Source organism: Heloderma suspectum, chromosome 8 (assembly GCF_057233095.1).
Source record: "Heloderma suspectum isolate Gila_16-S chromosome 8, 16-S_ref, whole genome shotgun sequence".
Classification (NCBI taxonomy): Eukaryota; Metazoa; Chordata; class Lepidosauria; order Squamata; family Helodermatidae; genus Heloderma; species Heloderma suspectum.
The window spans coordinates 45,027,469-45,046,215 of record NC_139465.1 but is presented as its reverse complement, the minus strand read 5'-3'; the positions used below and the strand labels follow the sequence as shown (position 1 = coordinate 45,046,215).

General features: G+C 49.2%; 1 protein-coding gene across 1 annotated transcript in view; it reads right to left on the bottom strand.

Moving 5' to 3' along the window:
- Positions 1-509: 509 nt before the first annotated feature.
- CHST8 (carbohydrate sulfotransferase 8) overlaps positions 510-18,747 on the bottom strand; it is a 456,314-nt gene continuing 438,076 nt past the window's right edge. The window contains exons 4-5 of the mRNA XM_084812220.1: positions 4,047-4,084; positions 510-1,655 (exon numbers count right to left, since the gene is read on the bottom strand). Coding sequence (XP_084668346.1) covers positions 510-1,655; positions 4,047-4,084 — 1,184 coding nt within the window. The remainder of the gene's footprint in view (positions 1,656-4,046; positions 4,085-18,747) is intronic.

The window sequence follows — 18,747 nt, the reverse complement described above, 5'->3', positions numbered from 1 at the left end:
GCATATGAGGACCTCCACCAGGATCGTGCCCAGTGGCTCCCAAAAGCGATGTACATGAATTTCATTCCTGTTCACAAATATTGAGAACGTGTCCTGTTCTCAGCCCCAAATGTGAACACGAGCAGGAGTGCAATTCTCAGGAAATTTTTGCAATTTCCCAAACTTGTGTTTTCATTTGAAAGTGCCCAAGTGTGCACTTCTGCAAATATGCATTTGTGCACTTCTGCATATGCACACAAGTGCAAATCCCCCCCTTCAGCATTTTCTCACGTAAGCCTATGGGGGAAAATGCACATTTTCAGTCTGGAAAAATTAGCATTTTAACAAATCGGGGGGGGGGGATCTGCACTTTACAAAATGTGCAAAATCTGCACTTTAAAAATGTACATTTTTTCCCCATTGAAAAAAAAGATGCTCACATCCAGGAACACAAGCAAAGTGAAATTAACTTTGAGGAAGATTCTGAGAACCTCATCGTCTTCACACATTGCTTGTTCACCCATCCATGGTTAATATAGGTCTTCAAAAGGCTTTGAGTAATTAAACATCATATAATCCATATAATAGAAATCATAGCTGCGTTGCCTTTGAGAAGGGGAAAGTTGTGTGAAATATTGCTGTGTAATTTGAGTGGTTGTTCGCTCTTCATCAGAATGTCTGTCTTTAAACCTAGGGAAAGTCAAATTTGGGGGAGCGTTTATTAAGTGCAGGAAGAAGTTGGCGTCTTCCTCCATGGTTTCAAATTTCCCAATAAAATCATAGTCTATTAAGCATGGGCTGCAGAGTCTGTTGACATGATCCCAGTGAATGTCCATGCCCACAGGCCGGTGCACGTCAAGGAGGTATTGAACAAACTCTTTAAATGTTACCCCAGAACCTGTCCTCAGTGCCTCCTTTGTGGCATTAAGGCGGTACTTTGAAATGATGGGTCTGCCAAAGACAGGATGGTAGTAATTGTTGGGATGCTCAAACTTGTCTCGAAAGGCCGAGACCAATTTTTCAAAAGGTTCACGAACAAAGAGCATCTTCGTGTAAGTGTTGAGCCGCTGGTTGATCCCTTTGCGATCAAATCCGTCCAACCGTTTCAGATAATTCCCGTAATGCACCGTGTTGTGTTGGATAACTCTGGTTGAGGAGGCCAGTCCATTAAGAACCATCAACACCCTCTTCCAGTTGGAGCAACCAGCTTTGGGTACTTCGCAGTATAAAATTCGGTACTTATCTTCAACAAAGATCCTGGAAACGTGATAAGGTGTGATGATTCTTTTGTTGTTGCTCCTATATTTCAGACATGTCTCCTGCATGATTCGCTTTCGCTCTCCTTGAGTCTCATAGAGGCCTTTCCATTTGACATCATGTCTGTCCTCTGATTTCATAATGGGGAAGTTGAGAAAGGAGCCATTTACAGCAATTGGGATAGGGCTCTTTTTGATGACAAATCTCCTCCTTCTTTTGTGAGTCCTGGCAGAATGAACTCCTGTGCCTTTTCCCTGATGGTCTCTAATCATGACCAATATGTTCTGCTTTATGCCTGTGCTTTGATGCCTCATAGGTCCATTCTGCATTGGGTATAATGAAGCCCCCTGGTCTACAGTTGGGAATTCATCATCGGCATTTCCCTGTATTTGTCCATGATTGTTACTGGATGTGCAGTCCTAACGGAAGAAAAGGACCAAGAAATGACTAAATGAGGGAGCATTCATCACCATAGACAGCGTGTAGAGTTTAATGGTGCAAGCTATTTGTGCCGTTTTAGTTCAGCCTAACTATGGCATGAAAGGCATTGTTTTCCATGCAGCTTTGGTGCTGCAGTAATGGTTTTTCGCCCTCTGCTTTTGAATGTATTGCTCTTAACCTGAACATCAGTCCTACAGATACACCTGAAAGACCCGGCTAGGAAACAGGTGTAATGCTTTTCATAGTTTATGAGTGACAGAAAAGAAGCGTTCAGCTTGAAAGGTGTTGCCCTCAAATCCATATCTCAAGGTATGCTTGAAAGCGGGTTTTCCTGCACTGCGGGTTTCCCCTCTTTAATATTAATGAGGGGTGGGTGAGAAGTTTTCATTTCAACTCAGTTTGGATAAGTATTTATCAGAATCTGCAAAGTTCTCCATCTTTGGGACAAAAAGGACTTGAGATGAACACAATTTGAATTTGGGAGAAACCAAACCTGGCAGGTTCTTTCGTTCAGGCCCAGGGCTTTGAGTGCTCAGCTCTGAGAAGCCTGGCTTTGAATCCCAGGCCACGTTAGTGCTGAATCAGGGCTGCCGCCTCTTTCTTTCTGACAGGCTCCTCATCTTGAACAGTGATATGGCAGGCAGGTACATCATGGTCTGCCCCATGCGAGGGATAACTGTACGTATTGCATTTGGCTAGTGAAGATGGGTAATAATTTTGTTTCAGTTTATTTGTTATAATCATTTACTAAAATTCACAAAGTTCTTCATATCTGGGAGAGAAAGAACTTGAGATGTTAAAAAAAATATGAATGTGGGGAAAAGTGAAACTGATGGATTCACCCACCAATAATGCTAATCTAGGGTGGCTACCATTTGTACCCCCTAAATGTCAGAGTGAATTTGGGAGCTCCCGCTTGGGTGAAACACTGTCAGTAAGATGAGGCTCGACAGACGACGCCCCAGTGGCTCTCACTGTGTGTGTGTGTGCTGCATCTCATTCTTTTCACTGAGGAGGGCTGTGCTTGGTTCATTCAATGGAACATTACTTTGTGCACCTGCCTGTTGTGCGAAGGAATGGGGAGCCGTTGCACAGGTGGGGTCGGGCCATGGTAAAAATATTCAGGTCTTCCACACTCGTTGCCCACATGGTTTTACTGGAGACAGAGGGCATCAGCTGGGCCACTGTGGGTGAAGTAGTACGTATGATGTATATTGCAATCCTATAGACACTCATCTGGGGATACGTTCCATTGAACTCAATGGAGCTCCCTTTGGAGTAGCCACGTATTGCAGGGGTGCGGAACCTCAGGAATCTGCCCCTCCAGGTCCCAATCTGGCCCTCGGGGGTTTCCAACATGGATGTGCCCATTCCCCCTGGTCTCACCCCCCTTCCCCCAACTGTCAGTTGGTGGTTTCCTGGCTTTGGCAGTTTTTCCCCCATTCTAAAAGGTTGAAATGCCTCTCCGAAGGCTGAGCCACTGGCAGTGAGAGCTTAAAGCTAAAATATGCTGGTATTTTTGGTACTTTGGCCCCACCCCTTTTTGCCTTCGGCTCCACCCATCACTGGAATGCAGCCCCTGAAAGCTTCTCTGAAATGGGACTTGGCCCTTGGGCTGAAAGAGTTGCTCTTCCTATTAGCCTCTTTTTATTGGCCTTTTCTTGGACCCCTCACTTTGGCAGGGTTTCCTGGCTCACTGACCCCTGTGCCGCTGCATCCAGGGAGCTTGAAGGTGCAGCCTCTACAGAGAAGGGCCTTGATCAAATAGAAACCTACCGTAACATGCTAACCATGTCGTTGAGTGTTCCAGAACAGCCTGTCCAAAGACAGGCATGTAATCGATCATGTCTGGTATTATTAATCCAATACTAGTATTTCATGTTATGCAAATACCAGGGACAAAATTCCCCCTGCAAGTAAAATCTTGCACGACTCCCAGTCATTCCAAACACAGCTTCCCTATGGCCTGCGCTTGGAAAAGTTAAGGATGGCTCCCTGCTGTTACGAATAAGGAATAGCCACTAGATGGAGCAATTTCACCAAGCTTTTTTAATGCCTGTAATGCTGCTTGAAAGGGGATTTTTATTAGTCAAATTTGATTCAAAATGTGGATCTGCAAAATATTTCTCTGGCAAAGTGCATCAGATTTATCCAGCCTAACAAACTATGAGAAAGCTACATTTCAACAGCTTAACAAATGGAGATAATTTAATAAGGACATTTGTATTCTGGGGAATAGTGATGCAGCCTTCCTTCTTCAGTCTCTCTTAGTCATTAGAGCCTCTCTTCTGCCATTCCACATCTCCTATCTCCCCTTCCAATATTGCAAATGTGAGTCACAAATGCAACTTTCCAAAGAGACAACTTACTTTTTTGGGTTGCTGAGATCCCATGTTGTATCTCATTCCTAAACGAAGAAAGAAAAGCATTATTACGAGTGGCCTCTGCAACAAAATATTGCAGCATATCCTCCCTCTTAACTGGAGTGTTACTGCTCAGGATCCCGCTAGCATTCCCTCCCAATATAGGCATTCCTTTCTCTCTCTCCCCCCCCCCCAGTTTGCTGTTTTTCTTTTTCAACTGACATGCAACATGCTATGATTAATGAGTACGCTCAACCTTCACTGGACTATTGGGAGTGGGGGACACCCTTCATTTTTAAAAAGAAGAATACTTTTATTGTACTTCTCCAGACTTTGGGGTTCCTATGGGCCTGCTAATGCCACCCTCATGTTTCTCAGTGGTCTCATTCTGGCATCAGTCCTGTTGGAACGTAACCCCCTGAGTTTGCAATTAGGAGACTCTTCATCATCCACTGAGGCCAATAGTATTGCAGCAGATAAGTTGAAAAGGAAAAAGGAAGCAGCAATAACAAATATTTATCATTTAAGAGAACATAGAAGTGTATGACTTATTCTGGTTGTGTTGCTCAAGTGAATGCATTTCTTCAAATGTCTGAACACCTAATGGACTCAGCAGCACCTTAGGTTGCTTGGCTGAAGCTCACTCACAAATGGTAGTTGGCCATTCTCAGTCTCTGTCTGTGCAATGTCCCTTTGTGCTCTTTTTTTCTTTTTCTTTTTCTTTTCCCTTTCACTACTTCTTCTTCTTCTTCTTCTTCTTCTTCTTCTTCTTCTTCTTCTTCTTCTTCTTCTGCAAATGCTGGATTACACACAGCTATTTCCTGAAGACCACAGGCTCACAGGAGTTTCATAATGGGTTCCTGCTTTAGATGTGCATCTTAATCCCCTCCCCTGCCCGCACCAACCCTCTGCTGCGGGTGGTTTTGTCCCTGTTTGTGGCACATCAGTGCATTTGTTTGAGAAGACTGGAGAAAGAAGAAATGGCTTGTGGCAGCTGGAGATGTTTCTCCGCTGGATGTGGGGTAAGGAGGATTCGAAGCCACAGCAGAAGGAGAGGGGCTGGGAAGTAGATCCGTCACCCAGCCTGGCTGAATGTCCGCTCGCTTTCCCCGCTCTTCCTGCCCCATCCCTCCCCCCCTTTGGGTCGAGCCCGTTTAGATCATGGACGCAAAGCGTGCGGCCGGCCTGCGGCTTGCCAAGCCACTTCTGGCAGCACATCCCACCCCTGCTGCCTCTGCTAGTGAGCGACTCATGGCGGCCCTGCCTGGGGTGTCCACGGCTAGTGCAGGGAGACTGGAACTAAGGACAGGGTTCCCTGGCCAACAGCCAACAGCACTCCCAAGGTAACCCCTTCCTCACCTCTGATTGGGGTGTGCTGGTGTGTGTGCTAGCGCATGCACGGGTGACTGCAGGTGCACCTGCACACATGGCCTCCTGGTGCCGCCTGACGCAGCCCTCAGGGCCAGAAAGGTCATGGGCCTCTCTTTTAGACGGCAAGCCCGTGGGTAAGAAGCGTCTTGTTTTCATGGATTGTATGTAATTCTCCCCGGGAGCAATTTTGGCTGAGGAGTGAGATAAACACGCTTTAAATAAATGAGTAACTCGCCTGTGTGTTGAAAGAATGGGTCAGGAGGGTTGCAGCGCCACCTGGGCTTAGGGCTGGATGGACCTCCCTCTGTCCCTGCTTGCTGGGCTTGTGGAGCCACTGCCTCCGCCCGCCCCCACCAGCCCTGGATGGCCTGACAGGCGCCAGCGAGCACCACGGGGCCGCCCGCCCCTGAGCAAGCCACCCGTGAGGGGCAGCAATGGCAACGAGGTGGCAAGGCAAATCCAGCACCTGTCACTGTGAGCAAGTCTCCCTTCTCCCTGCTGGGGCGCCGAGGGAGTCTTGCGTGCAACGACAGGTGCTGGACTTGCCCACCGCCTCTTCTTGTGAGCAAGTCCCTCCCGCCTGCAAAAGGGCCTGCAGAGTGCATGGCCGTCGGCGAGCAGGGGTGGGCAGTGGTGGCAGCACGGTGAGTGGGGTTTGGGAGGCTGAGCGTGGGGGGGGGGTCTGTCCAGCCCCCTTCTCGGAGTCCTGCGACAATCTTACCTGGGCTAACCTTCCCTTGGTGGTATGCCCCAACCATGCCCCATTGCATGCAGTGGCTGCGTCCTCTGCCATCCACCTCTTTGGTCGGGGTGTGGCTGGGTTCTGCATGCATCCTGATGCACATGCATTGAGCTCCTCCATGCAGGTGGGGTGGGGGCTGATGAGTGGGGGGCACATGCATACTGACTGGTCAGGGTGATTAGCAGCTATGGCAGCAAAATCTGCAGCTTCAGAAGGCTTCAAGTAGGGATGTGAGAACCCACCCCAGCTCAGCTTTTCCAGGTGCCCACTGAAGTGGCACCCCCACTTGCACCCTCCCGGACCCGCGCTTGGGCCTCCCATGAGCTCGGCGAGTTGCCCAGGCTCACTGTGATCCCGTCCGGTGAGAGCCTGCCATTTTCCCGCCTTTGATTTCTACATAAAAAAGGAAGTTAAAAATGTGCATATTTAAATATGCACAGTTTGGGGCTGGGAAAACTTAATAAGCACAATATTAGAGGGATTATGCCACCAATATTGCACATATTAAGCTTTCCCGGACCCAAACTGCACATATTTGAATATGCCCATTTTTAACTTCCTTTTTTTATGTAGAAATCAAAGGCAGGAAAATGGTGGGTGCTCATCGGATGGGATCGCGGTGAGTCCAGGAGGGCATGAGTGGGTGCGAGCGGGGGGTGAGCGAGGACAGTGTTTCAGCAGGCAAAGTCCAGGGGTCACAGGCGGAGGGTGCCCAATGGATTCCCTGGCCCAGTCAGGCGCCTGCGACATCCCTAGCTTGAAGTCCATTCTGCATGGCTCAGGACTCCAGTACCTCAAGGAACTCCTCTCCTGATATGGTTGGCTTCAGGGCCTTACCCCGTGTGCCCCTCAAGAGAAGCTTGGGGTATGTGTGGCAGTTTGGGAATGGGCCTTTTCTGTGTTAGCCCCTGACTGTATTGAATGCTGTCCCCAAGGAAGCTTGCCAAACACTGACACTGGCATCTTTTGGGAGCCAGGCAAAGACGTTCTTATTTTCCCAGGCATTTGGATGTTAGTTATGGCTAGGGATGTACAAAAGTCACTTACCTTTTCGCAGCTTGGCTTCGCTGTGGGGAAGAGGCGCTTTGCTTCTCCCCCCGAAGTTCAGGCAAGGGGGGGGAGGTGTCCCGCCTCGCCCGGCTGAAATTCAGGCCGGGGAGAAGCGCCCCGTCTCCCCGGCCGCGAAACAAAAAGTAAAAAAAAAAAAGACCCCGTGATAGGCTACGTGACGATTTACGTAGCCTATCACGGCTAGATTTCCAAAGTCAGCCGTGATAGGCTACGTAAATCGTCACGTAGCCTATCACGGCTGACTTTGGAAAAAAGAAAAGAAAAAGCGCGTACGCAAATGGCGGCGCCCATGGGGCGCCGCTATTTGTGTTCCTTATTTTGGCACGTCTAGTCTACGTAAAGATTTACGTAGACTATGGCGAAAATAAGGGCAACGCAAATAGCGTGCCCTTATTTTCGCCATAGTCTACGTAAATCTTTACGTAGACTAGACGTGCCAAAATAAGGAACGCAAATGGCGGCGCCCCATGGGCGCCGCCATTTGTGTACGCGCTTTTTTTCCCCTCCAAAGTCCCATGGATAGGCTACGTGACGATTTACATAAATCGTAAATCCCGTGATAGGCTACGTGACGATTTACATAAATCGTAAATCCCGTGATAGGCTACGTGACGATTTACGTAGCCTATCACGGCTGACTTTGGAAATCTAGCCGTGATAGGCTATGTAAATCATTATGTAGCCTATCACGGGTGTTTGTTTGTTTTTTTACTTTACTTTTTTTTTTTCCAATGGCGGCGGCGGCACCCGGTCAGGAGACCGGTCGCCGCCCCGGTCCGCGATGAAACGCCGCAGAAACGCCGCCGGGACCCGCTGCCGAGAGGGACATTCGCCGAAGGTAAGTCCCGTCCCGGGGGGGGGGCGGGGGGCTGGCGGAGAATTTCCCAACCAACTTTGGGGGGCTGAATGCGTTGGCGCTCGGCCTCCTGAAGATTCGGGGAGAAATTCTCCGCCATCCCTAGTTATGGCCCAATTGTTGTGAGCAGCTTTGGTGGTGTTCATTTTAGGCTTTGTGGGAGAGGGGAAGAGATTTTGTGTATTGTGGAAGATCACTGGAGGGCTGTCGTGGTGTCGTGGTTGGAGTGTTGCGCTGGGACTCGGGGGATCCGGGTTCGAGTCCCCACTCGGCCATGAAACCAACTGGGTGACTTTGGGCCAGTCACAGACTCTCAGTCCAACCTGCCTCCCAGGGTTGTTGTGAGGATAAAATGGAGAGGAGGAGGATCATGGAAGCCGCCTTGGGATCCTTGCGAGAGGGGAAAAGGTGGGATATAAATAACATACTAAAAAGCACTTTTCATACTGTTTTTACATCATGTTTTATGGTGTTTGTTTTTATTCGAATTGTGCCGGTTATGGTTTATATTGTTTTGATTTTTTAATATTATAGCTTTCTGTACTTGTTGTGTAAGTTGCTTTGAGACTGCTTCTTGGAGTGGGAAGCAGTGCCTAATTTCTGATGGTGATGATTCTAGCATACTCATGCTCTAGGTCTACCCATGTCCGCAGTGGCCTACTCAGGGGTCCTGCCTCACAGAAGGGGATCACGTGGAAGCCCCATGTCTGATGCCCGCAAACACTGGAAGAATCCTGGTCTCCTTGTGTCTCCCAGCCTCTTGTCACTGAACAGGTCTGTACAATCAGCTCTTACAGCTACCCAGACTGAACCATCCATGCATTTCAATCATCTTACAAGGCCATCCAGCGAAATAATGTTCCCTGTATATATTGCACCACTGGAATGCCGATACCACAATAGCAGTGGCAGGCGAGGCGTGGCTCTTCCACCTCTTCCGCTCCCGCGGCTGTCTAGGGGCGTGCGTGAAGACCGCCGCCCGTGCCAAGGTCTCTTGTCTTCTGCTCGGGAGCAAATGCTCCCCCACCAGCAATGAAGTCTCTGTGACTGAAATTTCTTCAGGATGATGCAATCTGGCTGGTTCTTTTGCGCATTTCCCTGGTAAGGATACCGCCACTTGTCACTGTCAGTGCTGCCTGAGAAAGCGTCAGTTTAATTAATGGGGCTTTGCGATCTCTAGACTTTTGACAAGGAGAATTGCAGGTCAACACATTGTTACACAACAGCATGATACTCTTGTTCACGGCACTGCCGGAACATAGCTCAGTCCCATCAGATTAATTTTTAATGGGAGGCTCTCCCTTTTTTTTTGTTCTTGCTGGTGTGTGTGTGTGTGTGAGAGAGAGGGAGAGGGAGAGCCTGCCTGCCGCCATCACTGCTCTCCTTGTGGACTCCTGTTTGGCATTATTTGTGAGGGGGATGTATTGTTTTGATTTTTGTTTAATTGTTGGTGGGGGTTGGGTTTTTGGGGGGATTCTGTTGTGTTTTTAGGGGTGGGTAGCCTGCCTGATAGGCAGGAGTGAGTCCACCTGATGGAGGCAGTGGGGGGAGCATTGGGAGCCAGAACATACCAAGGCTGGGCGGCAGGCGCTGGCGGAGCGCGAGGGGCAGCCATGCCAGGTAAGGGGAACATGGGAGAGATGTGTAATATCTGTCCCCTGCTCCGGGCCTGTCCAGAGCCAAAGGATGGCTGGGGGAGGCGTGACCCCATCTTCTGGCCTTCGTTTGCTGCTCTGCAATGCCAGGTCTGTTACCCAGAAAACCTCCCTCATCCATGACATGATCCTGGACGAGGGTGCAGACCTGGCATGTATTACGGAGACCTGGCTGGCCGAGGCTGCTGCTCCAACTCTGGCGGCCATGTGTCCAGCCGGATTTTCGTATGCACAGCAGCCGAGGGCTGGGGATCGGGGAGGGGGAGTGGCTGTTACCTACTGGGAGTCCGTGGTCTTCACCAGACCCTCTCCGGGAGACCAAGGTTGCTGAGTGCATGTACTGGAGGTTGGGCCAGAAGGGCAGTCTGGGGACCCAATCAAGGAGAAGACGAGGATGAAACTTTTGAAAAGCAAATAGCCAATGTTTTAAGGAAGCATGATGTAGTAGTAATGGGGGACTTCAATTTCCCCGATATTTGTTGGGAGACAAATTCTGCAAAACATGCCCCCCCCAGGAAATTCCTGACTTGTGTGGCGGATAACTTCCTCCTACAGAAAGTAGAAGAAGGAACGAGAGGATCGGCTATCCTTGATTTGATCCTAACCAACAGAGATGACTTAGTGGATGAAGTAGCAGTTACAGGAACTCTGGGGGAAAGAGACCATGTTGTACTTGAGTTCTTGGTTCTAAGGGAAGCAAAAGCCGAGTGTAGTCAAACGCGTACCCTGGATTTTAGGAAAGCTGATTTTCATAAACTCAGAACAATGATCAGTAAGGTCCCATGGCAAGCGATGCTAGCGAGAAAAGGAGTCCAAGATGGGTGGGAGCTTTTAAAAAAGGAAATTCTCAAGGCACAATTACAAACAACTCCAACAAGAAGCAAAGGTGGAAGACAACAGAAGAAGCCAATGTGGCTTCACAAAAAGCTTAGGGATGACCTGAAAACAAAAAAGGACACATATAGGAAGTGGAAAGAAGGCCAAGTAACAAAGGAAGAGTACAGGCAGATAGCACAGAATTGCAGGGATGGCGTCAGGAAGGCTAAAGCTGAGAATGAGCTGAGGTTAGCGAGGGATGCTAAAAACAACAAAAAGGCTTTCTTCAGCTACGTGCATAGTAAAAGGCAGAAGAAAGAAATGGTGGTTCAGCTATTAAATAAGGATGGCAAAATGATAACAGATGACCAAGAAAAGGCAGAGGTGCTCAATTCCTACTTTGGCTCAGTCTTCTCCCAAAAGAGGGTCTATGACCCCCCTGGCAAAGGCGAAGTACAGGCTGAAGGGCAGGATTGCAGCTTGAGATCGACAGGCATATGGTCAAGGAACACCTCATTACTTTGAATGAGTTCAAATCTCCAGGGCCAGATGAACTGCATCCTCGAGTAATAAAGGAAATGGCAGAAGAACTCTCAGAACCGCTGTCTATTCTCTTTGAGAAGACATGGAGGACGGGGGAAGTGCCAGATGACTGGAGGAGGGCTAACGTTGTCCCTATCTTCAAAAAGGGTAAAAAGGAGGAACCTGGGAAGTACAGACCAGTCAGTCTGACATCAATCCCTGGGAAAATTCTGGAGCAGATCATAAAGCAATTCATCTGGAAGCACCTTGACAACAATGCCGTGATTACTCGAAGCCAACATGGATTTGTCAAAAACAAGTCCTGCCAGACTAATCTGATCTCATTTTTTGAGCAAGTAACCTCCCTTGTGGACTGTGGGAATGCTGTAGACATCATATACCTCGACTTCAGCAAAGCTTTCGACAAAGTGCCCCATGATATCCTGATGAGCAAACTAGCTCAAAGTGGGCTAGATGAAACAACGATCCGGTGGATCCACAGTTGGCTAGAGTATCGGACTCAAAGAGTGCTTATCAATGGGACCTTCTCCAACTGGGGAGAGGTAACGAGTGGGGTACCGCAGGGCTCAGTCCTGGGCCCAGTGCTCTTCAACATTTGTATTAATGACTTGGAGGAGGAGGTGCAGGGAATGCTGATCAAATTTGCAGATGACACAAAATGGGGCGGGATAGGTAATACTTCGGAAAACAGAAACAAAATTCAAAGTGATCTGGATAGACTGGAGCGCTGGGCAGAAAACAACAGAATGACATTTAATAGGGATAAATGCCAAGTTCTGCACCTAGGAAAAAGAAACCAAATGCACAGTTACAAGATGGGGGATACGTGACTCAACCACACTACAAGTGAGAAGGATCTTGGAATTGTTGTCGATCACAAGCTGAATATGAGCCAACCATGTCATGTGGCTGGAAAAAAGGCCAATGCTCTTTTGGGCTGCATTAATAGAAGCATAGCTTCCAAATCCCGGGAAGTACTAGTTCCCCTCTATTCAGCACTGGTAAGGCCTCATTTGGAGTACTGTGTCCAGTTCTGGGCACCACACTTGAAGAAGGATGCAGACAAACTGGATAGGGTTCAGAGGAGGGCAACAAACTGTAGGGGTGGACGAAAGTCCCTTACCTGTCCTCGAAGGACGTTCACGGTGGGGGGGAGGCGCTTCGCTGCTCCCCCCGCGAAGTACAGGCCGGGGGGGGGGAGGCTTCCCGCCTCGCCCCGGCCAAAATTCAGGCCGGGGGGGAGGCTTCCCGCCTTGCCCCGGCCGAAATTCAGGCCGGGGGGGAGGCTTCCCGCCTCGCCCGGCCGCGAACGCGAAAGTTTAAAAAACAAAAACAAAAACGCCCCCTGATAGGCTATGTGACGATTAACGTAGCCTATCACGGCTAGATCTGCAAAGCCAGCTGTGATAGGCTACGTCAATCGTCACGTAGCCTATCATGGGTGACTTAAAAAAAAAAAAAAGCGCGTACGCTAATGGCGGCCCTTATAGGGAGCCACCATTCCCGTTCCTTATTTAGTCGCCGTAGTCTACGTAAATCTTTACGTAGACTACAGCGACCAAATAAGGAACGGGAATGTTGGCTCCCTATGGGGGCTGCCATTATCCGTACGCCCTTTTTTTTTCTTTTTTTTTAAAGTCACCCGTGATAGGCTACGTGACGATTGACGTAGCCTATCACAGCTGACTTTGCAAATCTAGCCGTGATAGGCTACGTTAATTGTCACGTAGCCTATCAGGGGGCATTTTTTTTCTTTTCTTTTATTGCAATGGCGGCGGCAGCCGGTCGAAAGACCGGCTGCCGCTCCCGCCCTGCTCGAACACCTGCCGAACCGCCGGCCGGACCCGCCGCCAGGAGGGACATTCGGTGAAGGTAAGGGGGGGCGGGGGGCGGGGGGCGGGGTGCGGGGGGGGCGGGGGGGTGCGGAGGATTTCTCCCCGAAACTTGTTCGGGGGGCTGAACACGTTGGCGCTCGGCCCCCCGAAGTTTCGGGGAGAAATTCTCCGCCAACCCTACAACAAAGATGATCAGGGGACTGGAAACAAAGCCCTATGAAGAGAGACTGAATGAACTGGGCATGTTTCGCCTTGAGAAGAGAAGACTGAGGGGAGATATGATAGCACTCTTCAAGTACTTGAAAGGTTGTCACAGAGAAGAAGGCCAGGATCTCTTCTTGATCATCCCAGAGTGCAGGACACGGAATAATGGGCTCAAGTTACAGGAAGCCAGATTCCGGCTGAACATCAGGAAAAACGTCCTGACTGTAAGAGCAATACAACAATGGAACCAATTACCTGGGGAGGTGGTGGGCTCTCCCACACTGGAGGCCTTCAAGATGAGGCTGGACAGCCATTTGTCAGGGATGCTCTGACTTGGATTCCTGCAATGAGCAGGGGGTTGGACTCGATGGCCTTGTAGGCCCCTTCGAACCCTACTATTCTGTCATTCTATGATTCTGCTCATGTGCTGCCCACCCTGCTGCATGACTTACTCCCTGGCCAAGGTGCTTGAGGTAGTCTCTGATGTGCGTGTGCAGTCCCCTAACTTATTGGTGTTGGGGGACTTCAGTGTACATTCAGAGGCTGTCCTTATGGGGGTACCTCGGGACTTCATGAAGACCATGGCTTCCTGGGAGCTGCACCCTATTCCAACTGGGCTCACCCATGTAGCTGGTCATGCGCTGGACCTTGTGTTTGTTTCTGGAGAAGCGGGGAGTGATCTGGAAGTTGGGGTATATCCACCACCCCCTTGTCATGGTCAGATCACTATCTGGTGACATTGGACTTATCAGTTCCTCCACCCCTCCGCAGGGGTGGAGGACCCATTAAAATGGTCCGCCCCAGGAATGCACTTGGGGATTCTCTGGAGCACGCCAACGGCCACTCAGTTGAGACCCTGGTGGGTGGCTGGAATGCCGCAATCACTGGGGCATTAGATCGGGTGGCTCCGAAAAGCCCTCTCCCCCTGAACAGGGCTCAGACTGCACCATGGTTCAATCCACGGTTACGAGCTCTAAAACAGGAGGTGAGACAGCTAGAGCGCTGGTGGCGGAAGTCTCGCTCCAAATACTATCAGACATGGGCTAGAGCTGTATCTTCAGCCTATCATGTGGCGGTGAAGGCAGCAAAAAAGGAATATTATGCTGCCTCTATCACGTCTGCAGAGTGCTGTCCCAGGAGGCTGTTCCAAGTGGTCCGGAGCCTGGTTGGTCCAGTTGCTCTGGAATCGCTGGAGCGTTCTAAGGCCTCCTGTGAGGCCTTGGCAAGGCACTTTGCGGATAAAACTGATCGGATTAGGAGTGTTATTCCGTGTGCTCTGGATACAGTTAGCGAGAAAGAGGCGGTCTGTGGCAAACTGGTTTTCTGGGACAGGTTCCAGCTTCTTCCTTCTGATGAAGTGGACAAGGTGCTTTCATCTGTAGGGCCGACCACCTGCTTACTTGATCCTTGTCCATCTTGGCTCATTATGAGCTGCAGAGGGAGGGTGGGTGAGGGGATCAAGGTGTTGGCAAACGCCTCCCTTGAGGAGGGAGTGATGCCATCAGACCTCAAGGAGGCAGTGATAAGACCGCTTTTAAAGAAGCCCTCCTTGGATCCCCAAGTTCTGAACAACTTTTGCCCAGTCTTGAATCTGCCATTTTTGGGCAAGGTGATTGAGCGGGAGGTGGCAATGCAGTTGCAGGCACACTTGGAAGAAGCCGATTATCTGAATCCATTTCAGTCGGGTTTCAGGCCTGGGCATGGGACAGAAACGGCCTTGGTCGCTTTGGTGGATGGGCTCTGGATAGGGGCGAATGCTCCTTCCTTGTTCTCCTCAACCTCTCAGTGGCTTTTGATACTGTTCACCACGGTATCCTCCTGGACTGCCTGGAGGGGTTGGGCATTCGAGACACTGTATTGCGGTGGTTCCAGTCCTTCCTCTCCGGCAGGTACGTGAGGGTAGCACTGGGAGAAGAGGTTTCGGACCCATGGCCACACACTTGTCGGGTGCCACAGGGTTCCATCCTCTCCCCAATGCTATTTAACATCTATGTGAAGCCGCTGGGGGCTATCATCAGGAGGTGTGCGGTGCGGTGCGGTGTTTTAGAAAGGGAATGAAAAATACTCCGGGTGAATGACTGGCTACGAAGGTGGTGCCGACGAGAGAGATTTGGATTCTGGGACCATGGGCTATACTTCCTGGAAGATGGGCTGTTGGCTAGGGATGGGTTGCACCTCACAAAGGATGGGAAGACTGTGTTTGGCCACAGCATGAAGAACTTCATCAGGAGGGCTTTAAACTGAATCCTACGGGGAAGGGAGATGTAATGTTGGGGGTAACAATGGACATAGGCGCATGCACTGCAATGGAGAGAACAGCTCTGATAGAGCCCAATAATAGTCTTCAGACACATGTAGGAAGAAAGCCAGACTATGAAGCACATGGTCTTCGATGTCTATATACTAATGCCCAGAGTATGGGAAACAAACAGAACGAACTTGAACTCTTAATACAAGAGGGAAATTATGACTTGATAGGTGTATCTGAGACTTGGTGGGATGACTCTCATGACTGGAATACAGCAATTGAAGGATATAACTTGTTCTAAAAGAACAGGAGGAACAGAAAAGGAGGTGGGGTTGCACTGTATGTGAAAAATACATATCTCTGCACAGAAATACAGGAGGATGAGCTTGGTAGCCCCATCGAGAGCATCTGGGTTGAAATAAATGGAGCAAAGAATAAAAGGAACCTGGTGGTCGGAGTCTACTACCGGCCACCCAATCAAGGAGAAGACAAGGATGAAACTTTTGAAAAGCAAATAGCTAATGTTTTAAGGAAGCATGATGTAGTAGTAATGGGGGACTTCAATTTCCCCGATATTTGTTGGGAGACAAATTCTGCAAAACATGCCCCCCCCCGGAAATTCCTGACTTGTGTGGCGGATAACTTCCTCCTACAGAAAGTAGAGGAAGGAACTAGAGGATCGGCTATCCTTGACTTGATCCTAACCAACAGAGATGACTTAGTGGATGAAGTAGCAGTTACAGGAACTCTGGGGGAAAGCAACCATGTTGTACTTGAGTTCTTGGTTCTAAGGGAAGCAAAAGCCGAGTGTAGTCAAACGCGTACCCTGGATTTTAGGAAAGCTGATTTTCATAAACTCAGAACAATGATCAGTAAGGTCCCATGGCAAGCGATGCTAGCGAGAAAAGGAGTCCAAGATGGGTGGGAGCTTTTAAAAAAGGAAATTCTCAAGGCACAATCACAAGCAATTCCAACAAGAAGCAAAGGTGGAAGACAACAGAAGAAGCCAATGTGGCTTCACAAAAAGCTTAGGGATGACCTGAAAACAAAAAAGGACACATATAGGAAGTGGAAAGAAGGCCAAGTAACAAAGGAAGAGTATAGGCAGATAGCACAGAATTGCAGGGATGGCGTCAGGAAGGCTAAAGCTGAGAATGAGCTGAGGTTAGCGAGGGATGTTAAAAACAACAAAAAGGCTTTCTTCAGCTACGTGCATAGTAAAAGGCAGAAGAAAGAAATGGTGGTTCAGCTATTAAATAAGGATGGCAAAATGATAACAGATGACCAAGAAAAGGCAGAGGTGCTCAATTCCTACTTTGGCTCAGTCTTCTCCAAAAGAGGGTCTATGACCCTCCTGGCAAAGGCGAAGTACAGGCTGAAGGGGCAGGATTGCAGCTTGAGATCGACAGGCATATGGTCAAGGAACACCTCATTACTTTGAATGAGTTCAAATCTCCAGGGCCAGATGAACTGCATCCTAGAGTCATAAAGGAACTAGCAGAAGAACTCTCAGAACTGCTGTCTATTCTCTTTGAGAAATCATGGAGGACGGGGGAAGTGCCAGATGACTTGGGGAGGGCTAACGTTGTCCCTATCTTCAAAAAGGGTAAAAAGGAGGAACCTGGGAACTACAGACCAGTCAGTCTGACATCAATCCCTGGGAAAATTCTGGAGCAGATCATAAAGCAATCCATCTGGAAGCACCTTGACAACAATGCCATGATTACTCGAAGCCAACATGGATTTGTCAAAAACAAGTCCTGCCAGACAAATCTGATCTCATTTTTTGATCAAGTAACCTCCCTTGTAGACCGTGGGAATGCTGTAGACATCATATACCTCGACTTCAGCAAAGCTTTCGACGAAGTGCCCCATGATATCCTGATGAGCAAACCAGCTCAAAGTGGGCTAGATGAAACAACGATCCTGTGGATCCACAATTGGCTACAGAATTGGACTCAAAGAGTGCTTATCGATGGGACCTTCTCAAACTGGGGAGAGGTAACGAGTGGGGTACCGCAGGGCTCAGTCCTGGGCCCAGTGCTCTTCAACATTTGTATTAATGACTTGGAGGAGGAAGTGCAGGGAATGCTGATCAAATTTGCAGATGACACAAAATTGGGAGGGATAGCTAATACTTTGGAAGACAGAAACAAAATTCAAAGTGATCTGGATAGACTGGAGTGCTGGGCAGAAAACAACAGAATGACATTTAACAGGGACAAATGCCAAGTTCTGCACCTAGGAAAAAGAAACCAAATGCACAGTTACAAGATGGGGGATACGTGGTTCAACCACACGACAAGTGAGAAGCATTTTGGAATTGTTGTCGATCACAAGCTGAATATGAGCCAACAATGTGATGTGGCTGCAAAAAAGGCCAATGCTCTTTTGGGCTGCATTCATAGAAGCATCGCTTCCAAATCCCGGGAAGTACTAGTTCCCCTCTACTCAGCACTGGTTAGGCCTCATCTGGAGTACTGTGTCCAGTTCTGGGCACCACACTTGAAGAAGGATGCAGACAAACTGGAGAGGGTTCAGAGGAGGGCAACAAAGATGATCAGGGGACTGGAAACAAAGCCTATGAAGAGAGACTGAAAGAACTGGGCATGTTTAGCCTTGAGAAGAGAATACTGAGGGGAGACAGGATAGCACTCTTCAAGTACATGAAAGGTTGTCACAGAGAGGAAGGCCGGGATCTCTTCTTGATCATCCCAGAGTGCAGGACACGGAATAATGGGCTCAAGTTACAGGAAGCCAGTTTCCGGCTGAACATCAGGAAAAACTTCCTGACTGTCAGAGCAATACGACAATGGAACCAATTACCTGGGGTGGTGGTGGGCTCTCCCACACTGGAGGCCTTCAAGACGAGGCTGGACAGCCATTTGTCAGGGATGCTCTGACTTGGATTCCTGCAGTGAGCAGGGGGTTGGACTCGATGGCCTTGTAGGCCCCTTCCAACCCTACTATTCTATGATTCTATGAATATGCAGATGACACACAGCTCTACCTCTCGTTTATATCTTCACCCAGGCTGGCGATAGAATCCCTGTCCAAATGTCTGGAGACGGTAAGTGGCTGGATGGGGAGGAATAAGCTGAACCCTGACAAGACTGAGGTACTTTTGGTGGGAGACAAGAGGAGGTTGGGGGATGCTGACCTGGTGTTGAATGGGGCATGGCTACCCTTGAAAGACCAGGTCTGCAGCCTGGGGGTCATTTTATACTCCCAGCTGTCCATGGAGGCTCAGGTGTCAGCTGTGAGTCGGATAGCGCTGTACCAACTCCATCTGATATGGCGGCTGCGCCCCCACCTTCCTGACCATCTGCTCCCAGCAGTTGTACATGCCCTGGTCACCTCTTGTCT